Source organism: Hippichthys cyanospilos, chromosome 6, assembly GCF_059441005.1.
Source record: "Hippichthys cyanospilos isolate Australia breed blue-spotted pipefish chromosome 6, RoL_Hcya_1.0, whole genome shotgun sequence".
Classification (NCBI taxonomy): Eukaryota; Metazoa; Chordata; class Actinopteri; order Syngnathiformes; family Syngnathidae; genus Hippichthys; species Hippichthys cyanospilos.
In genome coordinates, this window is record NC_142374.1 from 11,902,375 (window position 1) to 11,929,891 (window position 27,517).

At 40.1% G+C, this 27,517-nt stretch overlaps 1 protein-coding gene across 1 annotated transcript; it reads left to right on the forward strand.

Annotated features, from left to right (window-relative positions):
* Positions 1-1,286: 1,286 nt before the first annotated feature.
* LOC148422204 (DENN domain-containing protein 5B-like) lies at positions 1,287-27,473 on the forward strand. Its single transcript, XM_088417300.1, has 21 exons — positions 1,287-1,601; positions 7,606-7,715; positions 8,501-9,218; positions 9,951-10,138; positions 11,617-12,114; positions 12,884-13,115; positions 14,714-14,864; positions 16,418-16,511; positions 16,589-16,708; positions 16,926-17,078; positions 17,176-17,254; positions 17,366-17,426; positions 17,955-18,083; positions 18,158-18,279; positions 19,030-19,175; positions 19,595-19,713; positions 20,876-21,060; positions 21,170-21,252; positions 22,029-22,155; positions 22,917-23,091; positions 24,117-27,473. The coding sequence occupies exons 1-21, from the start codon at positions 1,493-1,495 to the stop codon at positions 24,298-24,300; spliced, it is 3,783 nt and encodes a 1,260-aa protein (XP_088273426.1). The 5' UTR covers positions 1,287-1,492; the 3' UTR covers positions 24,301-27,473.
* The last annotated feature ends 44 nt before the right edge of the window (positions 27,474-27,517 follow it).

Consider the following 27,517-nt stretch of genomic DNA (forward strand, 5'->3'; position numbering starts at 1 on the left):
CAAGCAATCTAATTGGATACCAAGCTGTCAATCAAAGTGCTTTTACAAGCTCTGATTGGCTGGTTTTGTGGCACAAACGTAACGCGTGAGCAGAACTGAGCGAGCGCAGAGGACGACTCGAGCGAGCGAGAGCTCTATGTTGAGCAAACGCGATGTTGAGCGAGGAAGGGAGAAGTATCGCGAACAAGAGCGAGATGTTGAGCGCGAGAATGCTATTGCGAGCTAGCAAAAAAGAATGTTGAGCGAGAAACTTCTTTTCAAGAACATTTTTTCTGCGCTCAAAATTTGTTTTCGCTCGCTCAGTTTTATTTTCAACGCTCAAAATTTTTTTCTGCGCGCGCGTAATTGTGGCACAAATATAACACCATATTGCGAACACACAGATTTGCAAGTTTTTGACATTTAGAATAACTTAATTTGTTCCTTTTTTCACGATAAACGATCTAAATCTTACTGTCCCTTTAAGGGATTCCGTGCGTTATTGTCACCTGTTCTAATTTTACAAGCTGCACATACTGAGTTTGATCATCAAGGTAACCTTTATCCAACTAATATTGTATAGCGTGTCTCACAATTTTTTCCGTTTATGTAGTATGATGTAAATCATCATCATCAAGGTTTTTTTTTTTTTTTTAAGTCAATTCATCCATACAGCAAATCTATTATGTCTATACAAATAGCAAATTATTCCATAAGTTCTATTACGACCACAGTGGTGAACCATTTTTTTTCCGGAAAGGAAATTTGTTATCGCATAGAAACTCGATTGGGAACACGTTGTTTAATTCCTCATTGGAAATGAGTTGGGTGAGAATAATTTTATTGTGGGCAAAAATGTGAAAGTTAGAAATGAGAAAAGAAGTACATTTTTTGGACAGCTGCTTTTTTTTCGTATCCAATCAGATTTGCAATAATGTATAGGCCACGCCCATTATCCCAACACCGCTATGTTCCTACCAAATTTTCAGGTACGTGTTTGCGTATTCGTATTCGTTCAACGACCTCAACACAGTACAGCACTTGAAAACGTGAAGAAAAAAATACTGCCACTACGTGGCGTTCTCTTTGCCATAAAATGAAGTTCGTAGATGTCTTCAGTGCAGACCTTTTATCAAATCAGTGATGTTATTTTTTAATGAAAAATAAAGGTAGACGGACGTCTGCGAACGTTTCAGCATTTACGCAGTCATTGCGACTATGCCTTGAAAAAGTCTTTGTTTGTCCTCCTCCAGCTTCCTCCCCTCCCCACCAGCAGCGCTCTCCTCCCTCCTCCCCAGGCCCGATACGCTGCCTCCTCCCTCGGCCAGCCCACACTAGATGACCGTCGTACCATCCAGTGCTTCTTCTCCACATAAGCAACTGGACCATACGTGAGCGACACCCAGAGCAGGCGACGTTCTTCCGAAGCGATCTACTCGATCCGGCTATGTGGAGCCAGCAGCGGGGCGTTTAGACCGATTTCCACGCAGCTTTCTCTCCGTGTGACCCGACGATGAGCACCACCGCGGCGGCCATCGGCTCGGCTTCTTGCCGCTTCGCCCACTACTTCGTCGTATGTGGACTGGACCCCGAGACGGGCCTGGAGCCGGACGATGGAGCAGGTAGCAACATCAAAGTCGACATCAAAACAGCTTAATGTCAATATGTGTGTTTCACAGGAGAAAACGTTCAATTTACTGTTGTATGTCGTTTACTGTACGAGATACCCCCGCTCGCCTATCAATCCCCATTGTCAGAAGCACTATTATTATTACTATTACTATTATTTTAGATAAATGCTCTCCAGTACTCTTGAAGGCTCATCTACTGTCATCAAACCGTAGACTTCTGTTTTCATTAATATATATTTTGCTCAGTTCCCCAAAAGAAAGGCATGGACTGTCATTGACCAGAAATTTGATATTTTATTGTTTGGGCCATCGTTTCTAAATAATAGCTGGGATTTTTCCACCTCCATCATGTTCGTCACAAAAAAAACAAAAAAAAATCTGACATTCTCTCGATCTGCCTTTTTTTTGTTCTCATTATCTCTCAGACCGTCTCATCCAAAAAGCATCACTCCGCATTTTGTTCAAATAAATCCAGAGAATAGAGAAGGTGTTTGTGTAATTGATGTTGGTAAGATGTCTAAGGGGTTACCATGGCAATAACAATAGACGCAGGGAGATGCTCTTCTTGTCGAGGGAGCCAGCGGGGTTTTATTTACAGGCGATGTCAGTTGTTTTTGTCTCCGACGTTGACACTTAACCGAGGAGGAGAAAAATCCCGCAAGCAAAAGTGACGTCTGGATCAGCTAATGTCACTTCCATGTTGGAATTGGAGGAAAACAATAGCCCGCCCTTTTGTTGCTATCAAAAGCAACACTAGTTTGAGGCATTACATGCTGGCAGGGATGGAAGAAACACCGCTGCTTGTGCTTAAAGCCCCCAATGATTTTAGTCTTCTAACTAACCGGCGTGGATTTTAATCGCTGGCTTCCCACTGAGAGGGTGACCGATCCGTCGTTTGAGTACTTGCGAGGGCTGCCAATCTGCTTATGTAACAGCAGGCCATCTCCTCGCCACTGCAGCAGAAGCGGCAGCAGGATATGCTCCTTCAAGGGATTTCCTGCCTGCATGGGAACGGTGGCCCTTAAGCCGCAAACAAGCAGGACAGTTAATGTCAATGTCATACCGTAGCTCACAACAGCGTGTATACCCCAAACTGTTAAAATGTACACTTCGATGAAAATAATTCAATAACATGTCACCACCAATGTGTAAACCTGCAATACGAATCTATGTTCATCAGTGAAAATGTCCAAATTGGACCTAAAATATCAATACCCATATTTTGTTCTTTTTTTTTTTCTTTTTTCATCTGAGACCTTGTGCGAGACCCACCCATTTGAACGATTGAGCAGGTCTGAAGACATGCTTGACCTGTCCACATTTACCTTCAGCTTCTTTATCAAGGCAGTGCTCATTTTGGAAGTCTGTTTGGGTTTATATTATCATTTTGGAATATTCCTCTGTAGCCCAGTTTCCAATGAGAGCAGCACTTGTGCTATTCTGCACTTTGTTGGCAGCCGTTTAGACACTAATGGCCTTGACTTGAGTTATTTTGAAGCAACAGTAAATTTACACTGTTATACTAGCTGTACATAGACTACGTTGTAGCAAACTCACATTTCTTTAGCGCAGACCCATGGAAAGAATTAAAAAAAAAATACTTACAAAAATGTGACGGGATTTTTACCACAGTTATCTAATATAGTGACTGTGGTCATGATATTTATGCTACTATAATGTACAGTAAACATCAGTGGCGGTTCATGCATTTCACACTTATGTCTTCAGTCCTATTTACTTAGTCCGACTTGATTAAATACCCCTCATAATACCAACATTTATGACACCATGGCTGGAGACATCATATACAGAAGCACATGTATGCATTACTGGATGTTGCATCACCTTAATCGTGTACAACACTGGCTATTAAATTAAAACTTACCACTGCACATATACGTACATATCCCTTAATTGAATATGAATGAAATACATATATAAAGAAATTGTTTATGTACCGATGGCCACAAACTAGACTATAAAACATATTTTCAGTTCATCTTTTTTTTCACAAGTACATAACCCAACGTTGCTCATTCATAATTTTGAGGCCCTCAGTGAGAATCTTCAATGTTAATTGTCAACAAAACCAAAGAAAATGCATGTTAGTTTTAAGTTTGCTGACTCTTTAGATGAAAGTGTACAATTTGAGCAAACATTCTAGTGTTAAAAAATACAATGTTTATGTTTTTATGCGTCAGTTTTACCTTTACAGGATGTGACAACCGGACTGATGCACACACACTGTTCCTCTTATTTTGAAGACTGTATGAGAGGGTCTGCTTTTTGCTGCCTTTAAGTGATGTTTTACGATGGAATTTGTCCATACTCTCACTGTCAAAAAATAGGTGGCTAAGGAATACTTTAAAAGTGCTGTTTTATTTTTGGGTGTCTGATTTACATGTTCATTGAAATCAATTAATTACAATCATAGTTATAGCTAACCCCTAACACTTTTTAACATTTGTGATTATCTTATTTTTAATCTCAAAATGTATGTTATTTGTATTCTGATTGGATCTTTTTTTTAATATTCAACTTCTTGTGCTTGAGTTGTTGGGTGTTGGATAACAACGACCATTCATACCCCGAAATGAACACTGATAGGCTGTCATTGTGCTTGCCAACTTTGATAGTTCAAGTGATAGCTTGCTTACTAGAGAAGCAGCACAAGTTTAGCCTACCACATGAATGCAAAGCACCCAGCTGTGTTTAAGGGTCTTTCTCAGAGTGTTTTGTAATTATTAAACTGTCATTTTCTAAACTCTGTTGACAGCACTAGTTTTAATATTGTACATTCAAAAGTGTTTAAGGTGTGGGAGGAGCAAAACTATATACAGTACAATTTTTTTTCTTTTTTTTATTTCAATCTTTTTTATGGTGGATTTTCTCTGGCCCAGGTTGGTGTTGAATGTTTAAATGTTTTTAAAAAAAATGTGATAAATGTAATTTCACCGTATGCTAAAACTGTCTTCCGAGAACAGTTAAAAAAACAACTTTAAATATCAATTATAATTAATAGTAGTTAAAAAAAATAAAGCTACAGAAATGTATACTATTCATTTTTTATCATTGAGGCATAGATTCATGGAAATCCCAAACTGAAATTATTCAACATAAACAGCACTTGTCAATTCATATGTTTTGAGATGCGTTAGCAATTGCTCGCTAATGTGATTCATTAGAGAATTCCCAGGCACCCAGGAACAATCTGCTCTTGTTGGCTCCTCAATGCAATGCAGTGTGTTGTGCAGACTAATCAAATTTCACATGACGCAGCCCGTTGGAATGCTGGCTGGCCGAGGCTTCAGCTTGAGCCCGTTCACGCCAGATGACAGTTATTCGAGGGCTTAAAGAGGAATGACAGCGGACTACAAGGACTCCCTGACCGCACATTTTTGCTTCGCATTGCTTAAATAGGTCAAAGCTAAATATATTTTGCACTTTTGCAAACCTCCGGCACACGATCGATTGTTTTTATCCTTGTGTCATTTGATTTCCATGTGAATATGTGACACATTCCAAAAAGTACTCGGTCTGAACTAAAGGAGAAAAGTAGATTAAAAAGACAGGTAAAAGTAGTAGTACCAATTGAACTCCTTCACTTAATTAAAACAAATAAATAAGACCTTTAACAAAGAGAAAACAAACACAAGTTTTTATTGTCACTTAGTCTTGAGATCGGTAACTGTCTCTGAACAAACGGCTAAGACATGTCGGTATCCCCAGGGGTCAGTCCAGTCCTATTGTCCAATCTGTCCAATCTGTACATGCCTCAATTTACCCAGCTAATATGCGGCTTAAACTTTCTGCGCTATTCAGATGACACTCAGGTTCCTGCATCAAACAGGTCAGTGTGTGGACACAGAACAATTCTCTTTTATAAAACTGAATCATTTACAGATATCTGAACAATCTTCTTAAGTACAGTCCTTCCACAACTGACTATACGTTAGAAGCAGCTGATGCAGGCTGCTATTTTAATCTCCTTCACTTGATATGTGTGTCCTGATTTTCTCAAGTGTTGATGCACGGGGACGCCCTTGTGCAGCTGTTCAGTCAAACTAGACGAAACACTTTTAGCCCCAGTCAATGTGTGTGATTAATGTCTACATTTACTATTCCATAGATTACCAACCACTACTACTGTACTGTGACTTTACCAGATATAGTGTAGGGGAAATCAATTATCATTATTAGTTTAGTAAATAGTGTTCCGGCAATCTTCGTGCTCAACGGGAACTGGAAAACACCCACGATAAGTGAATTCTGTAAAGTAGGATTTGCCACCCCGCAATGGACAAAGTGTATGGAATTTGTTTAATAAAACCTTGCCTACCTTTCTTTTCCATGCCCAGTGATCTCCGAACCATAGTACGGAAGTTAAACATGTTCCTATTTTTGGGCACAAACTTTATTTTCTTTTACAACACACTGTGCGTGGTGAGCGGCCACTAACTCTACTCACAGCCCCTAGCACGACCCACACCTCCCATTACCCACAATGCAAGTTTCCTTAAAGGGCCATGCTCAGCCTGTGCTGTCATTCTTTCTTATTCCCTCATGCACCACCACCCCATGTATGTCTCCGCGCAACTCTCTCACTCACAGCCATAAGCGCACCGCCCTGATGTAATGCCATGACTCTGTCAATGTAGACTGCGACAGACTCTACGTTAGGACTCAGCCTGGGAATGTTATTGCAGGACATCAAGGAGGAGCTGCTGTTAAGTGACGTCTTTTGAGACCGAAGCCGCATAATATGAAGCCTAAAGTAGTGAGAAGTTCATAATTCCACCAAACCTTCCTTTCTTTATTTTCTCGTGAACTTTATTGAATTTTCAAGTACCAATTTAACCAAGCAAGAACTGAAACATGCAAAATCGGAAGTTCATAACACCATGTTTGGAAAACAACCCTGCACTTATCACATACAACAATTGTAAAAACAGCAAATAGAGTATTGAATATTTCTTAGGGTTCACTTAAAGACCGAAAGAACATTCAAAGAATTCTTTTATAATATTAACAGTGATTATGGAGACAGACAGATATATTGCTTGATTTTTGTGTACACTAGTAGGATGAGAAGATGCATTTGTGTATGCAAGTAGGATAATTTGAGAATAGTGTATTGAGCTGCTTGTTATGATGTGAGCTTCCAACAAACACCATTTAATTAAGCTTTCATTGCCATGTGGAAATTCATTGTATGCCAAATCTACCCCCGCATGCCAATATGGTAGCTACATGTGTCAGGGGTGACATATAGGCCAATGAGCATCATCTTGATGGCTGCCCTTGAGGCCACAGTGGAGATTGCTGCCATGGCAACGTGACATCCTTCTCCTAGGTTTTATCCTGCTTCTTGGCACGACACTAATTTGCTTCACTTGTTAACAAGCACCCCCAAAGCTTCCAGTCTGGTGCTTAGAAATGGAACTCTTAGTTGAGGGTGATCAGTTGCATCGTTCGAAATCAGGAGCACTTGAAGGATGTATCATGGATGTAACAAAATGTGCCCTATCATAGGTTGTGGAACTAGATTGTGACTTCTTATGGAACAAACAGAGATTTAAATGTTTTACACACAAGCCTCAGTTAGAGTTTCATATACAATTTAAGTAGGAGCCAACCCAAAAATGTTCTCTTCAACAACATATTCGATGTACACTCACTAGTCTAAAGATGGCATTCTGATTGCGCAAGTGGAATATGAATCAAGCAGCAAAACTCACCTGTTGTTATCCATCCCAGTGGGCGTCCAGTTTGCCACCTGCTCTGGAATTAAAATGGCAGTTTCTTGTGACTCATGTAATGATCAATCTTGGCCCAGCTTGCAATTGTCATTTAACCACATTCAGAATGGTCTTAGATTCATCCTGGAAGTCTATTTCCAGAAAGTCATATTGCTTGTGGCACCTTACTGCAAATCCTTGTTATCCTTCCATCTATTCTGCATCATCTCGAACAATTTTTCCCAACTGATTTTCAGGAGAGAGCTTTGAGCAGAGCCCTATTCACCGGTCCTTCAAATCCAGGGTTCTGGTCCACTACCCGGAAAGCACAGACAGGAACCCATTCAATAAGGATGCAGTCAACATGGTGAGAATGTAGATTTAATTGTACCTGTACTAATATGAAGGATATTCCTGGTTGAAAATGAATCTTAGCAAACAGAACGTATTTCTGCAAATACTGACTCACATGGTTGCTCGCATACATTATAGCTGGAGATAATGCATATCTTTCTTCATTGATTATTATGTGACAGCTTTGTATAGTGTTAGGCAGAATTACAAAATCCGACAGATTAGTCGGATTTTGATTTTCTTTAAATTACAGATAAATTGAGATTAAATGGTCAGAAAATTGTTGACTACAAATAATGTTTCTTTGTTGAACTTTAAATGCCAGCTACATTACTTAGTTGAAAATATTAAATGCAGGAACTACTACGGTACTTTGTTTGGATTTCAATGCCAATGATGAATTTAAGTGTATAAATGCAGAAATTATTCATTTACTGCAAATGATTACTTTTGTTCAAATTTATACGCCGGCAGCATGCAGTGATAGGCAGAATTTCATTTACCAGTAATTGATTTGAAGATTTACAATTTATAGTGTCGACTTTCTATGCCAGCGACTTTTAGTGACAGGCAGAACAAATGGCAAATTAGCATGAGTGTCCATGTTTTGCGACTATTTAGTTTGGTAGTATGTTGTGAAATGTATACAATATAGTAGTGCCTTCATTTACGAGTGAGCTGAGTTATTATGTTTTTTTTCAAGATATGAGCTATTGTCTGGCTCATTTTTAATTGAATATTGGGAATCATTGCCTTATTCTATAATTTGTCATTGTTTTTCTCCCTCGGTTTCGTCAGCTCTGCATGCCGAAGGGTCTTTCCTTCCGCACTCAGAGCGACCACCTGGAGTCTCACTTTCACTCATTCACCATCGGTTTTGAGGACGGTTCACGTTCCTACGGCTTTGTCCACACCTTCTACGAGGAGGTGACGGGTACGCAGATCATCACAGCCATGCAGACCCTTCACAGGATGCACCACGTGGAGCACCACTCCGCTTCCTCTTCTTCCGCCTCCTCGTCCGCCTCCTCGCCCTCCACCTCCAGCATGGACTCGCTGGTGAGCAGCCTGGATGAGTCAGACGGCGAGTCTTTAGCTGCCAGCAACGCCGCCGCCGCCGCCACCTGCCTGGGTTGCGCCGGCTCCTTCGACCCATCCCATGACACGTTGTACGTGTCCAAAGCCCTCTGCCTCCTGACGCCGCTCCCCTTCCTCGGAGCTTCTCGACATTTTCTGTCGCAGCTACACCAGGCCGTCGCCTCCCAAACGGCGCCGCCTCTACCGCTGGAAAGCTACATCCACAACATCCTTTATGAGGTGCCCCTGCCGCCGCCCGGCCGTTCGCTGAGGTTTCACGGCGTGCAGGGCCCCATCTTGTGTCAACGGCCCGGCCCCGGTGAGCTACCGCTGGGTGAATATCCTCTGGGGGAAGCCTTCTCCCTTCTGGGCGTGGACAACATGGTGCAGCTTCTCACCTGCTCACTCCTGGAGACGCAGATCCTGCTCTTCTCTCAAGGTGTGGAGGTCTTTTTTAGTGCATTTTTTTTTCCAGACCCAGGAAATAACGTGATCTGTGTAGGGATAGCCCAATGACCGCCTGGGCCATTTATCTGTACCAATATACTGCATTTTTTCGAATGTCAGCATCTACCTTTTTCAAAAATCTGACTCCCTGATAAGAGATCATTCAAAACCGTGTTCGCTTTTGCAGTGCACTTTTTGTTTGTATTTGCACCAAACTTGACTTCACTGCTGACTGGTTAAAATTGAACGTATCAGTTATTTTGAAGCTTTGAAAAACTTTGATTCCTGCAGAAAACAATACTAGAATTGATTCCTGTAGAAAACGATAGTGGAATTTATTTTAGCTACGAGTTACTTTAGTTATACCGGTAATTTGACTTTTTAAGATATACTGATGATGCCTGGAGTTCTTGTCCCTCACCCGAAAAAAAACTTTACCACTTTGCAAATCTGAAAAAGTTGATCAATAAACACATGGCCAAAATCATTCCAACAAAGTTAAAATTTAGGAAACAGGCCAAGAAACAAAATAACACGAATGATCTAATCAACAGGGTGTGTGACCGGGAAATTGTCTTAATGAAATTGGGATTTTCAATTTGCAGATACTTTATCTCATATTCCGTTTTCCCCAACATTTTTCAAACCGATCATGTTAAATTAAAAAGTTTTAAATCACTAGTTTCCTGTGTCACTCATCTTTTTTGCTCTTCTTCCTCCTTAGACTACCAGCGCTTGATGACTGTGGCAGAAGGCATCACGACATTGCTGTTCCCATTCCAGTGGCAGCACATCTACCTTCCCATCATTCCCACACCTTTACACCACCTTCTGGATGCTCCTGTGCCCTTCTTACTGGGCATCCAGCGCAGGGACGGCACTCAGCGAGCCTCGCTCCACCTGCCGCACGAGGTGAAGCGCTCACTTGAAATTTTTGATTTTGTGGCACGCAAGTCATAGTACCTTGCAAAGTAGTAAACTTGAAAGTGGCTCTGAATCTTTGCCTAGCCCAGCTTCAAAATCATGGCTGCTACTGCTCAGCATCAAGGTGGTCATTATCTGTATTAGCCAGTAGGTCATGTAACTGATGTGCAGAAGCACATGCTCATAGACACATATTCCAAAATAAGCAGCTGACAAAATATTTGCTCTGTTGTTTAGGTTCACATTTTATTCCTATACAAACAATAAAATAGTCCATTGTACATTATATGCGCCTTTTAAGCAGCATTTGTGTTCTTGCCTGATATTTCTTCTTGAACCAGATCTTGGTGTATTATCCTGCTCCACCCTGCTCACTAATCCCATCAATCGTGCAACATCACTGCATGCTGAGTGAATATCTCACCCAAGCCTCTTCTGAAGTTGCCCTAGAAAGAAGGCAGTCGATTTGCTTGGGGGCAAGGATGAAACCGGCGGTGCTTGAGCATGAGAGATGCTGAATAATTCATGTGAATTAATCATCACACAGTTTTTCTTTGCTGCAAATGATGGCACGGGGTGGGAAACAACCTTCAAAACAAACCATGAAGTGAAGAACGTTGGGGAATGAAGCTGAGTAAGCCTGTGTAAGGGTTCACCTTCCAACCTTCCTCCCCTGAGGCTTTAATCTGACTGTCAGAGGTTGCTGCTCAAGGTTGTGTGACGACTGACTAAGCTGTGATACTGAAATTGTGAAAGTTCACTATATCTGCATCATCATTTTAGATAAAAAAAATCAGTTTTTGCAAAGATAAATCCTCAAATAGGTGTTAATTTACCAATATGTTTTTTTTAATAGTGATCGTCAAACATTGCATCGTACTGAGAGCTGTTTCGTAAATCTGGTAACGTTAAGCTAGCGAGTTTGAGAGAGTATGATTCAAGGCCTTTCTTTTCGTCATTTTAATTTACATATGATAAAACAATTCCGTAACTGTGGAATTACCTTAAAAAATATTCATCTAACAAAAAAAAAATCAATAGGTACAGTGGACTTTATGCCGATCTGATCGACTTTATCATTATCGCTCGATATTTGTTGTTGTGTCCAAATCAGTGATCGACTGTTGCCATAATTTGCCAAGCGATCAATGATAGCAAATTATCTGTTGATTATGTATTGCATTTTTTTCACTGAACTCTTTTGGGCTCCTTTATCGTTTATCTCCTGTTTTTTGTCCTGCCGTAATTGCTCAAATCATCCTTGAATGTCCTCACGGGGTTCATCATGAAAAAGAAAAGAATCCATTAAGCAGATGGAACTCTTTATCTTAATTGGATGTTCCCAGCTCTTCCATTTTGCCTGAAGATATAAAAGACCGAATAATTTCACTCAATTTTAATTATCTGATGAAAGATTTAGTTGAAAAGTTTTTTTTATTCAGTCTTTCTGTCTTATTTCTGCACAGGCTAACCTGTGCTTCGTGGACATTGACAACCACTGCGTGAATGCTCCCGAGGGTCTCCCCACCTTTCCAGACCATGCAGAGCTGGTCCAGGAACTTAGCGATATCCTGCAGCGTTTTGGGGTCGCCATGCAGGGAGGTGCCCTCACAAAGCCCACCCCTGCATCTCCTCGGCTGAGTAGCCTGGTCCTTGAGGATCTGATGGAGGACAGAAGGAACGGGAACCTCGGAGGTGAAGAATTGGAGGCTCTAGAGAGACTCCAGGCTCTGGCTTGGAGGTGCGGAGCAGACAAGTTGTCGAGTGAAGGCAAGACGCTGGGACACGTGTGGGGGGAGGAACAGGAAGCTCTGAATAATGCCAAGATGAACATTCAACTAAGGGAGGTGTTTGCTGGACGCTTCGCTAACATGTTTGGACGCTATGAGGAGTTTGTTATCCACAGTGTCCTTGATTTGGAGTCCTGGATGAGTAACCGAGAGGGAACGATCAACTTTGACAAGGTACGGTGAACCTTTTTTTTTTGGGTGGGGGTGAACCACATCTACAGTATAGAGTACATACTGCATTCTTTTTTTCCTTTGAACTTTTTTAATATTCTGCACTGTAGTGAGGCACACTGTTATTGTTACCATTGTAGTTGGAGCCATTTTCCTATTGGGTTGGAGGAAACAAAATGTGTTCCTTTATTCTCTGGAATAAAGCACAAATAGCAGCTCCTGGTCCGTATTAAAGTACAGAAATCAAGTGGGCCTGCCAGGTTATCAGAGAGCTTTGGATTACTGACAAAAATAACTGTTTAGTACACAAATAACTCTAAGGGTTGGCAGCTGCCTAGTTGTGGCCAGTGCAGCTCCCCCTTATGTGCATCTAATTAGATTAACCGGCTGCAGGTCATCAGGCGCACCAGCACAGAAGCATAGAAAAGTACCACAGAACATTAGTAAACACTTTTGACATTCGCCTACAGGGAAATTGAAAGGTGAGTATGTACTTATTTAGAAACAAATTGTAAATTGCGGAAGAACTCGCACATTTTAAAGCAAAAATGTGCCTGCTTACTGCTCTTTTAATATGTGGCGTACTCCTCATGACCAGCACTACTTTAGATTAGAGACAACATTGATTGCAAGGGAGACAAAATGCTCACATAATTATCAATATGTTTGCAGAGCTGAGTATTTCCCCCAAAATTTGCACTTCCACCATTCATCATTCAGTGACATAGCATCACTGTTAACATTTTTTATTTTTGTCCTTTTCGTATCCAAGGGTGCTTTCCTGTCAGCTCAGCCCGTGACCCATTTGCCCTTCCTATCCCGCTTCCTGGAGACGTCCATGTTTGCATCTTTTGCCGATGGCAAGGTGATCTCTCGCTGGGCTGACCGCGAGCCGCTGCAACAGCTCTTTGACAGCCGTCTGGAAAGGGAGCGACTCTACGACACGGACCAAGTCGACTCTCCCGGCACTCGCTACAGGAAATGCTCCGCGCTCGTTGAATCAGGTACACTGGAAATGCTTTCGTCTACGTCTGGGAAGGTGTCCGTCTTGTAGCCTCTACTTGCCTAATCCCAACGCGTATCGATGAGGTGTGCCAATTCTTGCTGAGCAAAAATTCGGTTTGTAAAAGCCAGTGAGAGGGTGTCCCTCTTTGCTAAAGCAAAACAATCCTACTATACTGTGAATACTTAAAAGCCCATCTAAATACGTCATAAATACCACCTTTTGCGATTGCATGAAATTTTAAATCAAGATAGACTGATTATTCACCAAAAGATCAACAAAGAACAAAATTGTTGAAAAGAGGGGCCATAATAGGTACCCATCGGTTCCATATGATGATTCTGCTGCTTAGCTGTGCATGAGGATATTAAACTGAATACAATGTTTCTCATATGAACAGCAAAGTCAATTAACATAAAAGCCAAAATAAACGCGGGATTAAGTATGAGGGGGCAGGATGTGGATGGGATGGCATTAAAGATGGGGGTGCGCTAAAGAATGCAGTGGGGGATGAGCTGTTTTTTGTCCCTTCTTCCACTCTGCTCCTCCCTTAGGCTTTTTTTTCCCTCATTCCAGCGCACATAAAAAAGGTGCACACCCATTTAAGTGGCAGCTTTTAGATTATGTACAAAAAAATAGACCACTTTGAATAATTACAATCTGTGCAAGTCTGTCAAAAATGCATATATGAATAATAATATAAATAATATGAAGGTATATATATATATATATATATATATATATATATATATATATATATATATATATATATATATATATATATATATATAGCCTAATATATATATGGCCTAATTCGAGAACCTTCACATTTTTTAAACAAAATGAAGTACGATAGATTCACCTTTAGTTTCACACAATCACAAACCACAGAAACATGTATGGCATTCTTGAATTGGGGGATATTGTGAAGGAAATCATATATTAGGTTGTTATCATTATGTGCTTATTTCTTGTCTAGAATAGTGTGCATTGCTATGCATGTGTGCAGTCCTAGTTCATCTCGCCCCAGTCCTTAGATAAAGCTGTTGACGCAGGAAAGTGTGAGCTGGGACCTTGGCCCAGCTGTTGGTGGCGCCCGACTGGCTCTTTTTGTTATGTCTTATAATGTGCAATGCTTTGCTGAATGAATAAAAACCAGGCAGGGCAGTTGAATTAGTGCGGGGGTACCCACGAGTTCATTCGCCCAAGCTTTTTCCCTATTCCATGGTATAGAAAAATCAATCTTGGCTGGCCTGAGTTACTCTTTTTGCTGCTTAGCAGCTAGGCTTGTCCTAGTCTTCTAGTCTGCTTGTCCTAGATTTCTCTGACAGAGATGCACCTATTTATTGCATTTATTCAACACAAATATGTATTTGCACTATATTGACAAGGAGCTTTACCAGTGAATAATGAATTTATTTTATACAAGCATTAGAGGGACAGTTTTTATTTATTTATTTTTTTTATAACTTGAAATAGTACTTGAATGCTGCTGGGATCTTCTATCTTTTCTGAACAGGCCTTTGTTGCCCACCAAGTGCCGAGTACCATTGTGTTCTCATTGTGTGTGTGTGTGTGCGTGTGTCTGTGTGTGTGCAGCTCAGGCCATTGAGCGCAGGTTGCTGAAGGCTGACCACACCGCCATTCACCCACACCTCCTGGACATGAAGATCGGCCAAGGTCGCCACCAGCCGGGCTACTTTCCCAAACTGCAAGCTGATGTTCTCATACAGTCGCAAAGCACCAACAAGTGAGTCTTTCATCCGTGGTTGGTGAACAACGTCTGAAGAAGCTGGGGCCATACAATGTGCAGGATAACTTTATCAGGCAAAAAGGATTTAGACTCTAGAGTGCACCATTGATTTTCATTCCACATCGCTGGACTTCTTCATTTTAGTCTCGTTCAGAAAGTCTGGACAAAAAATAGGGAATTAACGCTCGCTACATATCAAAAATTCAGTTCTACAATATTCTCTGTGTTTGGACATTTTCAGCAATAATCTGCAAATTATTATTTATTTAGAACCAAATCGTTACAGAGCATTGTGTTTTTCGGTAATGAGAGATGAGTTTCGAACTTGGGCCTTAAGTGGATATTTAGTGACGTAATTCACTTCTTAATAGCGCTGTAATTTCCCCAAATATTATACAAAATTATTATCTTGTCTGTAGCTTTGCTTAGCATCCTGCATCAAATTTAAGCTTTGTTGCCACAGGGATAAACCAATAGAAACAAAAAAAGAACCAATAAATGTCTGGAAGCTGCATAGCCAAGATACACTTACTATAGAATAAATCATGTCAGCTGTAAACATAGGTCTGTGCATTTGATAGTCTTTGGACCTGTAGAAAAGGCCTTGAAGACCTTGGACGTCTTGTCACAATATTGATGTGAAATATTACAGACAGCAAAGAGCAAAAATTAGCATAGGGGATCAAACAACTGCTCCTTTAAAACAGAACCAACAATATACAAACAATGCTTCAACACTCACGGTACATCAACGCAAACAAAAAAAAAATCTAAAATCAGTCAGTCCTTTGACAATATTGTTTAATTTTGTATTGGTGAACCATGATATGATGCGGGTTGACTGTGTTTCAGTGTGGATCCAAGGCACTATTCCAAATTGGGCTTTTGAATTGGCTTGATTATCTTTTTGTGGCTTGTAAATGGACTGCTTTTATATTGCACTTGGCTCGCTCTGATGTATTCACAAGTCTTTCTGCCTCAGTCACACCATGATTAATTGTGATGCCGTAAAGCAAACGACTCATTTGCACACCGTAGGAGCAACGTGAGGTCGGAGACTAAGCTAAACTCTGGAATCAAACGTGAAGCCTTTCTTTTGCTTGATGACTATTTATTTATTTATTTTTATCTGCGTCAAGCTACTTGTCATGTGAGATTTTTTTGTCACAAAGCTACACTGCATACATTCACAGAAAGCTAGTGAAAATGATTGACCTCACTTAAGAGTTTTACAAGACGAGCACAGCCAATGTTTCGCTTTGACTTGCGATTAAAAGAGCGCTAGTTGCTTGTAATGAACTCAACACGTCACACTAAGGAATTCTTGAAAAAAGATGCTTGAAGTTGCTGATTGCCATTCGCATCTGAGGTTGACTCTCAAAGTAGAATGAAGCCAAGAGTTTTACATGTATTTGAATCAACCGCAGCCTGCTTTGTCAAATACCCCAAGGTTAAAAATGATAGTGCACTTTCCACAGGGACAATATTATTGGTAAATTTTTTGCCTGCAATTTCTTCAGTGCTGAGTGTGTGATTGTTTACAACGATAGGCGGTCCAGTTGTGTCACAGCATCACGCAGAGCCGATCCTAGGAGGATGTCAGCAGCTGCAGAGCAGTCAGGACTGGACACTGAACAAAGACAGGTGCTTTGTTTTTTTTTTTTGCGCATTGGGGGAAAAATATTTCCCTATGTCTTTGTTCATTTTTATTTCTTTCTCAGAAGTACTCATTTTCAAGGAAGCACATTAACCAGTTGAGGTTTCTGGACATGTCACCACAAGTCATCGCTCAGACTCACAGGGAGTTTGTTCAGGGGCTGCTGAGCGAGTGTCGACTAAAGGTAAGCGCTCTTGATGGTTTACAAAGACATTATTATCCCATGAGGGAAGTTATGATTTGGTTTGCAAGCACTCTAGTCAATTGACCAATCATATATCGTAGTGAGTTTTGTGGTGCTTACCAATTGTGTAAGGAACCATTTCTTGATCTTATGCACATATTAGGTATAGAGTACTCAAATTTTCTTACCTGTGCTTCAATTCTTTCTGCTTCCCTAGACTAAACGTATGTTGATGGAGAGGATGGGAAAAGAGAGTGTGGAAGTGGGTCAGGGGGAGGCCAACATCACCGGCCTGCAGGAAAACACGCTAATTCACGGTCTGTGCGACCTACTGGAGAGAACCTGGGGCCACGGCTTGCAGATGAAACAGGTCAGACGTCCTACATTCTCATGTTAAGCAAATGGAAATGATGCAGCACACTCACAGAGGCATCACAGTAAATATGACTATTGATGCGTTCAAACAGGGAAAATCAGCTCTTTGGTCACACTTGCTTCATTACCAGGCAGCCTTGGAGAAAACAGACGCGCCTGCTGAGTCTGCAGGTAGGGAAGGGTTGGATGATATGCTGGGATGCATGATACGTCATTAAATGTGGTCCACAGTTCATTCAGGCTTTAAGTTTTGGATTTCTGTCTAATTTCTTTTGGGCACAGAGCAGAAAACATACGACGATGGTGCTGTCTTTTTAAGAGGATCCTTGGTACAGGATATGAGGTGAGTTTCATGTGAGGATATTAGTTGCAAACAGGTTTACCCCTTAGAAAATAGAGGAAAATGCACCGTGCATGTAAAATATTGTACACACTTAAATGCACTTTTTATCTGATATTAAAAATAAGAGTAAGATAAAGCACTGACATTTTTGAACAACAAGATCCCTCTCATGCTGTGGAAGCTCTCTGCGGACTGTGGATTGTGCAAGATGTGCACTGAATGCTACATGACAACTACATGATTTTCAAACGATTATGTTTTCAATTTGTTTTTAAAAACAAAATCGGGACAGTAGCGGTATAAATGAGAGAAAGTGGTGATTTAATTTTCCTGTTTTTCCCCTTATTTTTGTTTGTACCTTTATCCAACGCTACCCTGTGATTATGAGACTAAGTGGGCAATGCTGATAACAGAAACAAGATTGAGGATTCAATTTATGAAAGTTTCATGAAATCATTTGCTCTGTACAACAGTTGATGATAGAATTTCACCCAACATTCTTGACATGCAAAAAAAAAAATCTCTCAGGTTTATCCAGACGATGAGTGAGGGTCTATCTGAGGTAGGACAAGCCCAAGCCTGGATCAGCTTGGCCCTGGAGAAGAAAATGCTCTCACAGCACCTTAAAGAGCTGCTTTCAAACCAGGAGTTGCTTAGGTAATGAATGAATTTCATTCCTGTCTTTGTCTGTTGCCTCATTTGACCTTGCTTGCTTGTGTTTGTCCACACAGACAGTTATACAAAGCACATGCCTTCCTTCTTTGTGAGGAAGAAAGGGAACAGTTTCTATTCCACCTTCTCTCTCTCAACACGGTGGACTACCTCTGCTTCACGCGCGCCTTCGCTTCGATAAGTGAGTTAAAATAAATAGCACACCCCCTTACTCATGACTATGACCAAAGCGGCCATAGCCAAGACAAGGCAAGTTTATTTGGCAAGTCCAGTCTGCTTTGCTCAGACAAAAAACGATTCAAATCAATAATTACATTAAAACTTGGAAACCTACATAAAAGCAGGATAAATAAAACTATAAAACGATTTAAAAATACATAAATAGATAGATACTTATGGATGGATGAAAGAATACAAAAAACAACGGTCGACCATATATCGCCCTACATGGGGGAAAAAAAAACTCAGACGAAACGTTTACGTCAATCAAAAAAAAACAGAGTGTCGGTCATGTGTCATTCATGCTGTCACTTGATTGACGTATTGGGCAACTAATCAATGAGTCTGTAATTTTCTGACCTTTAGGTCAGTGTTTTGTGACACTGTGGTGTGCCGCGAGATATTGTCAGGTGTGCCGTGGGAAATTATCCAATCTGTGTGCTTGCGTAGTACTCTTCCATACCGTGCACAGCAAGCTCGCGCCACTCCCCTCCCCTCTCCTCGCGCGTTTAAAAAAAAAAGTGTACAAAAACTACAACAGCGGTGATCAAAAGGTTGGAACCACTGCTTTAGGTCATGCACATGCAAAAAAAAGGAGGCTGAGCTAATTTCAATAGCAGTACAACAGTGCTGGGAGGCAGGGAGAGAAAGAGAAATGATGATGATGAATACACAAAATAATGTTTGTCAAAAACAACCTACCTCTCTGCAGACATTCCCTATCGTGTTGCCATCATCCCCATGAAGAAGCTGAGCATTGCCATGGCGACCGTCAACCCGTGGGTGTGCGTGTCTGGAGAAATGGGAGATTCAGGAGTGAGACAGATCCCTAAGAATACCCAGGAGATTTTTTTCCAGGTTTGGGCCAACACATGATTTAAGAACTCATAATATTATGAATAACAGAGGATAAAACGGCTGTGCACATTTTACCATAATCATCTCATTTGAGCCATTGTCGAATGAAATTATGGCAGTTCATCTCAGAGGACAGTGATAGCCAATTTATCAAGTTGAGTTGCAAACGATATGTCGCTACTTGAGTAAAGTTAAAAAAAAATAGCGCTATTAAGATACTGTAATGCCGTCACACAAGCAGTGTTATTAGAAAGTGAGCTTTACTTTACAACTTTGCAGATAAGAACTCAAAATTGTGCACATGTGTGGGTTGTAGGGCTGAAACTAGCGATTACTATCATAAATGTTTGTGCAATGAAATACCAGGTCAAAGCTTTACAAAGACATTTGGACCTCACCGCTTGTTGTGTTTGTTCCAGTGTAAGAACCTGGGCCGACTGAGCACTTTGCAGCTGGGGCAGGAGAACTCGGGCCTGCTGGCCAAGTGTCTCGTTGACTGCGTTATGGTCTACAATGAGATCACGGGGCACACGTACAAGTAATGCTTCTCAATTATGTAGAGTACACCACATTTTCATTATTTTGGTACTTTGTTGTCATCAACTCAACTTTAAAGGGACTCTGTCAGATTTATGCTTCACAACAATAAGTATACCTATTTAGTCTATTAGCTCTAAAAGGGTCATTCCAGAACTGGAGTATATTTTCTATCCCATCCAACCATTTTTAAGTAATCCACACACAAAATATTAAAACATGCAGTTTCTGAGTGAACGTGTGTGTTCTGACCTCAACAAAACAACAAAATAAAACAAATTGGAGTTTCCTCTAAAATGCAATTCTTTTTCTTGTCACTTATCAACAAATTGACTCTCAAATAAAACCGTTAAAATGACATTTAAATGTCTCTTTATTATATATTATTTATTTCATTGCTGTCTTTTGCGACTGTGGAAACATTTGTTTTGAGAAACATAATATTTAATATGATTACGGTAATATTATTCAAGCTATTTGTGTCTTTTAGCACGGTAGAAGAAGAAAGTGATTGGCATGATACGCTGGACTTGACATCATCAACCGATTTTCACAGAAGAATTTCTAGAGCTAGATTTCATCTTTTTACATTAGTTATCCTTGCTTGATATAATATCTTACTCTATCTCATATAACCCTGTGATGCATATGAGCAGAATAAGACAATTATTTTATTTATTTATTGATTTTTTAATCAAGTAAGTTTGGCTTCTTGATAAGCACCAACAGCTCGCAATACAACTAGCATCTGCTCTTGAAAGAACGCTGATATTCTTCTGGATTTGCAAACTTGTTACCTGGAACTCTGTTGCTGTGATTAGAGTGACCGTTTTGTAAACATCAAATAAAACATGTAATGAAAATGAAAATTGCGCCTTTGATCTGTATCAAACAATTAATCAAGCCTTTTTTTTTTTTTTTTTAGTTTGATGAAGATGCAGCTGATAACCCCAAAAAATGAAGGTTTATTTTCCAATAATTTGGACTCCCAAATATGCTCCAATTCTGGAATGGCCCAAATGCAAACCAATCTGCCATTTCTGCAAAGAACTTAATTTTCAAAAATTTTAGACTTTGTGGGTGTACTTAATAAAATGACACATTGTTTACCTATGTGCCATTTTTTCTTCTGTTTCTAAACGGTGTATGGTTCTCCCCGCCAGGTTTCCTTGCGGCCGATGGTTGGGGAAAGGTGTGGGCGATGGCAGCCTGGAGCGAGTCCTGATTGGTCAGTTGGTGTCGCCAGGTGGAGAAGAGGATTCCGGAAGATGGACCGGGACGCCGCCTGAGTTGGCCTCACCTTCCCAGGGCGTACGTGCCGTGCTGGGATCCCTTGGAAACCGGGCGAGTATGTACTGAATTAATCCCTCTTTGAAAATTCATTTTCATGATATTACGGCCTGCAAAATACTTGCCTTCACTCTTTCTCATTTTTCAAAATGTTTTTGTCGTGACAGGAGTGCTGTCTGCTGAAGTCCATGAAGACATGAGAGAGGCAGCTAATAACCTCGTCAAGCACTTTCACAAACCTGAGCAAGAGGTGTGTATATGTAATTTAACACAGTTAATCAGTTTCCGGATATATATTTGATACCTGAGGCCTCAATGAAGATTTACTTGTTAGTCCACCGCTTAATCTTACTTTTATCTTGACGCACTTATAGTAAACATCACTTATCAAAAACACATATCATTTTGAGCAGTTCAGACTCAGTATTTATCTAATAAGACACACCCAGCATTTAAATAAACTACATCATACCTCACCAGATATGTTTGCCTATTAAATTTATTAATTATGTGTTCACATCACTGCATATTTTGCTTGTTGAACTTTGACCGGGCGCTTCTTTAGGTACACATACCCCTTCTAATGGTTTTGGTATCAGACTAGACCATAACATACTGCATCAAGTGGAGGGCAAAACCTCCACCAAGGTCTAAAATCTTACTTGGATCAACACCATCCACAACAAAAGCTTATATTCATTCATCACTTCCATCCCATTCAAATAAATGTGATATGATCCAGGGGTGGGCAATCCGGGTCCTCGAGGGCCAATTTCCTTCATGTTTTCCACTTTTCTTTCCTATACACATATGGTTCAAATAATTAGGCTCCTTTTCAGCTTCCCGCAGAGCTTGGTGATGAACTCATCATTTGAATCTGGTGTGTGGGCGAGAGAAAACTGGAAAACATGCAGGACACCGGGCCTTGAAGATTAGAATTGCCCACCCTGTTATTGCCTGTTCTCTTCTGTGTGAGGACATCATAGTGAAATTGTCTCTGGACTGTTTATCCCTTTTTTTTGGCAGAGAGGTAACCTGACCATGTTGCTATGTGGTGAGGGAGGTCTCGTTCCCTCTTTAGAGAAGTTCCTCCTTCATGGTATCAAGTCCAGCCGTCTTTTCCAGAGAAACGTGTTTGTTTGGGACTTTGTGGGTGAGTGCAGAACAGTTGTGAGAACAGTTTTTTCTTTTTGGATTATGTATATTTGGGTGCAAAAGCTTTTTTTTTGGAGGGGGGGTGTATGTGTGTTTTATGTGTTTTAAGACATGTTTTGTTCTGAGTGAGGGATTTGGTGAATTAGTTTTTTGAGTCAGGTTTTGATAACTGGGAGAGTCACTTTGGGTCAGGTTTTGATCAATGGGAGAGTCACTGGTGCACTGGAGATGGTTTTTCATGAGTGAAAGCAGGTTTTGGATAAAGTTTTTTTTATGCTAAGTGTGTGAGTTTTTCCTGTAAATGTTTTTTTATGCTTGAAATGTGCACGTGAGAGGTTGTTGGTGCACATGAGTAGGCATTTTTTGTGCAATGTGCCATACATATGCACACACACAAAAAAAACTACAGCTATTTTTGCTGTTTTTGATTTTAGTTTTTATGTTGATACTTTTTTGGGTGAAAGAGATATCTTGGTGTGTGTGTGTGTGTGTGTGTGTGTGTGTGTGTGTGTGTGTGTGTGTGTGTGTGTGTGTGTGTGTGGTTGTGATTGTTTGTGACAGTGTTTTGCGAGATTTTTTTTATATCAATGTGAAAATTTCTTGGTGGTGCGAGTGTATGTGAGGTAAATAGTTTAAGAACCTCATACCCCATTGGACATATGTTGTATGAATGCATTAAATGGGGATTAGGCGCCTGGAAACGCAGCGTATATCCATCCTAAAATATTGTGTGTGTGTTTGTGTATCTCTTTGTCATAGAGAAGGCCGTGGTTTCCATGGAGACCGCTGACCAGCCGGGCTACCCGCCGGGGTCCATGCTGATAAAAGAGCCACCTTGCGACTTGCTCTGCCACTACGTCCACTCCATCAGCTCTTCGCCACGAAACATCGGGAAAGAGGGCAAGTTCCAACTGTTGGTTTGCCTGGGAGTCAGGTGAGTGGCTCAACAATGCCCACACATAAAATACACCACATTAATATTGCATCATCACTTTAAATGGCTCATTAAGTCGTAAATAACACCCACCTGTTTGTAGAGTAACCAATATTTTAGATGGGGGGTTGTGACTTATGAGGTTTTGGTCTGATGCCAGGGATATACAAAAGTTTCGTTTCCATCTTAAGCCATTGAAGGACATACAACTGGTTTTCAAGTTCACAACAATGCGGTATGCATGTTTCCAATGACGGTTTTGCAGCATGATAACAAACATTACTTAGATAAGTAGAAGAAATAAAGGTGGCTTATCTACAGAATTTTGTTTGTAACTTGAATTGTAAGTTGAAAGGGTTTTTCACAAATTGGAAGTTCAACTGTAGGAACACGCAAGAATTTTGACACTGAGATCTCATATCCTGTTTATTCATATTTTGGATAAACAATGCAATTTCCTTTTTACTGACTCCCAGAGGAAGTTGCTTGCAGAAAGAATGTGATTATCATTCACATGGGAAGGATAAAATTGCCCTTTTGTTGTTTACATACAACAATAGTTTGCAGTTTATTATTTCAGTGAACCCCCATTTGTCAAGATGGTTCCAGACCCAATTGTTATCTGTGGAAATTCCCTGTATATATATGGACATAACATAAAAAACAGTGTGTATATACTTGCCACTTGCACATGCGTAAAACATATTTTCAACTTGTTAAACAACACTTAAACTTAGCAAATCACACTTTTTTTAAGTATTTCTTAGCACCTGCTCATGCTCTTGCCCTCAATTTTCCTAATTATAGGCAAAGCGTGCTTGATTTTTTTTTCATTCCCATGCAAAGTTGACCTCAAATCTGACACATGAAACAATAAAGGATAAAAAGTTGTATATTTTACAGCAAAATATTTGACTAAATCATGTCATTCCATCAAATGTATGTGCTCTAGCATGATGCTAACATACACTCGGATATGGCCGTAGATGAGCTAAGTCTAACCAGTTACCGCGTCCTCTTCTTAGGGACCGTCTCCTCTCCCAGTGGCTTCCCCTTCTGGCTGAGTGCCCACTAACTTTGCGTACCTATGAGGAGGGTGCCCTCATGCGCGACCGCGCCGCCGTGCACTCCCTCTCTCGCATTCTGCACACGCTCAATGAGTTTGCCATCACGCTGGAAACGTCGCTGGTCAAGGGCGTGGCACTCTGACGGCTCCTTGTGGACACTCCGTGCTGTCTCCTGGACTCCTTGTTTGCTGTAAAAAAAAAGAGAAAAAAAAAACATCGCCTGTGGACGGGAATGATGCCACGTGAGCTCCAAACCTTTTGCCTTGTAAAATGTCTTTACACACTGTATCTGCTTTGGAAAGTAGTCGGATCCTCCTTTGTGTGATTACACTGTGAAAAAAAAAAAACAACAACAAAAAAAAAAACATTGACAACAAGTCATCATTCACAAGTTTAAACTGATAGACAGTATTTGTTTTCCAAACTCAAATCGATTGCACAATGAGGAAAAAAATTACATTGTTTTTCTTTTGCTTTTGTACCCTTGACACATCACTATTACTGTTTCAGGATATAAAATATGTAAGTCTTTCCACCTCAAGCCACAGTGGTGCTTAAAATACAAATATTTCAAAAACTATGACAACTTAAAGTAAAGAATATAAATAAAATACGTTTTAAAAAGTTAAAGAACTCCATGTAGTAGAGTAATTAAGGAACCGTTCGATTGATTTAAATCTTAAATTCACACCAGACAAACATTCAAAAGCAATCAAAAAAGACATTAATTTAAAAATCTAAATGATGAAAACAAATATCTCTATCTGCGGCTCACTCATAACTCAAATTTAGGTCCAACGCAGCAATTTTGAAACTAGCCCAAGCAAGGGTTAACTCCAAAAATCCTTGGGCAACCTGAAGGCAAGGTACCACTGTTCTGTGAAAACCATAACATGAAACATTAACGGAGTGTGTTGACCAGGCACAGGTTGAACTGTCAAACCTGAGCAGAAAAATTAAAGGGAATAGCCAAGTATCAAGGTGTCAAAAGTATTAATCGTGTAAAACCCCAAACAGTGGAGGTCACAATATTTACAATTAAAATACGGAGACAAGCTTCATTTATTTCAGTGGTTCAATTCAAAAAGTGAAACTCATATTTCAAAGATAAATATTTCATGAGATTTATTTTCTCATTACATTTTGACAGTGATTGAAAATCTCACATTCACCCTCTCAAGGAAGGAGAATATTAAATAGGAAAAATATTTTTGAAAATCCAAATGATAGATGACAACATAAACAAATGTAAAAAAAAAAAAAAAAAAAAAAAAATCCCACCAATTGACGACATACAAAAATTGCCAGCTTAAAATGTACAGACTGTTCTGTGCATATTGTAGTGTTTGGGGTTTTGAGATTCTATGCCAGGTGTGCTGCCGTCGTATGTTAGCAATCCTGCATGTGAGTGTCTGGGTGTGAGCTGTGGTTGACAGCAGCTCCTTTTGTGACTCTGCTTTGAGTGTGCGTTCCTGTTTCTCCGGCGTTTACACCCACAAACACAGTGATTTTCAAAGTGCATTACACACTTTAATTACCGCCTGAATACATTTCAAGTGTATTTAACCCAAGTTCAATAAGTTTGAATTAAATATTTAAGAATCATTTAAAACTTTTACTGCGGTACAAATTTTATGAAGCTTTTATGTGCAATACAATTTGGTTGAATCGCTAGAGTTGTTTATTTTTGTCTTGACGCACAGTGTTAATTATATAGCTGCATAATATTACGTTGGCTTATGATAATAAAGTCTCGTTACCGATGTATTTTTTAAGGTGGTACTGGGTGTAGCAGTCCGACAACCGCTGATATAGTTTCACTTTTCGCATTGAACTTTTAAATAAGTGAACCTTTCTACCATATTCTAATGTATGGGATGCACCTGCACTCCATATAATGTGTTGGTTTTCCTTGAGCGTGTACTTAATCCTGACAGTGTTAATCCCTACATTTGTTGCTTGTACTCTCTTGACTTTAAAATGAAACACATGCATGGCCAAATATGTTTGTTTTGTCTCTAGTGTGTTGTGATCCCACCTATCAGGACTTGGGCCTTATTTGCTTATCTCCACTCGGAGGGACGTGACCTTCCCCGTGTTGTGGTATATTATGATGCTCCTGTTCTTATGGTATCTGCTCAACTTTTTTTTTTTTTGATCAGACTCAGAATATTAAGGTCCACTCTCTTTTTTGCTTCTTGTTGTAAATATGTTAGCCTCATTCAATAATCTTCTCAATGTTGTGACATTGTTTCCGGATAAAAGGCATCATGTTTGTGGCCAAACTATAGATTTTAATCCTGTGGATGGTGGTCCTGCTGTTTGTTTTACATGAAAGTGTTAAGTAGAGAGCACCAGCTCGTAAAAACCGCTAAAGCATTATACAGTGACCCCCTGTTTATAGCTGAGCATCCAAGCCCACCTGCGAACCAAATCCTCAGTATTAAGACCTTAAGAAAAACTCTTTTGAAAATATCAAACGCACAATCTTAAATAGATTCACTTTAGCGCATATTCTCACACTCGTGCTATCAAAAAGTCGGAAACTACTATATGACATCGCGGAGGAAACGGAAAAAAGATTTGACTTTCTGGTACAGTTCTTCAAATAGGACCCAACACGAGCTTGCTTTAAGCTGTATCCTCATCAGTCCAAGGTGAATTTAAGTGAAACACACGAAAAGCAGAAAGAAATCTGTACATTGTACATTTAAATTATTCAACCAAACTGTCATTTTTGCTTACCCTAGCCTAATGCTAACATGTAATGTGAAATTGTAAAAGCAGCAACACATCAAACAATATACAGCCACACTTACAGGCTTAACTTTAGCATGAGTACACAACTTCCCAAATTAATTTTCAACATTTTCACACAAGAGTTCAATTGCTTCAGTTCAAGCTTTGCTCAAGAATAAAAAAAAATCGCACTAAGTTTAAAATGACGGACAACTTCACTATTAGAATTTGTTGGGGTCCTTTTCTGTCTCTTATTCTAACCTTTAATTTCGCTGCATTTCTTCGGATGACCTCAGTGCTGCCTGACATGTTGAGACACAATGTGGCACTGCTATCGTGGCAGACAAGTCTAAATTCGGACTTGATTGTGTGCTTTAAAAGCCCCTTAAAAATACACTTATAAATCCAGGATACAGCGGGGGTTCACTGTATTGTGTTTCATTTACTACTGCACTGTCCTGCAAGCACTATGTAACCCAGCCTCTATTGTCATTAAGATACAGATTAGAGAGAGCAATAAATGAAGGTTATTTATGAAAATGTGACGTCACAGATTAAAGTTACTAATTAAACATGTGGATTGTGCTGGTGTTTTTTTTTTGCCCCTCCTCATTTACCCA

Coding starts and splice junctions, on each gene's coding strand:
- LOC148422204 (XM_088417300.1), top strand. CDS start 1,493: ATGAGCACCACCGCGGCGGCCATCGGCTCGGCTTCTTGCCGCTTCGCC. Junction 9,219..9,950: donor GATCCTGCTCTTCTCTCAAG/GTGTGGAGGTCT, acceptor CTTCCTCCTTAG/ACTACCAGCGCTTGATGACT. Junction 12,115..12,883: donor GAACGATCAACTTTGACAAG/GTACGGTGAACC, acceptor TTCGTATCCAAG/GGTGCTTTCCTGTCAGCTCA.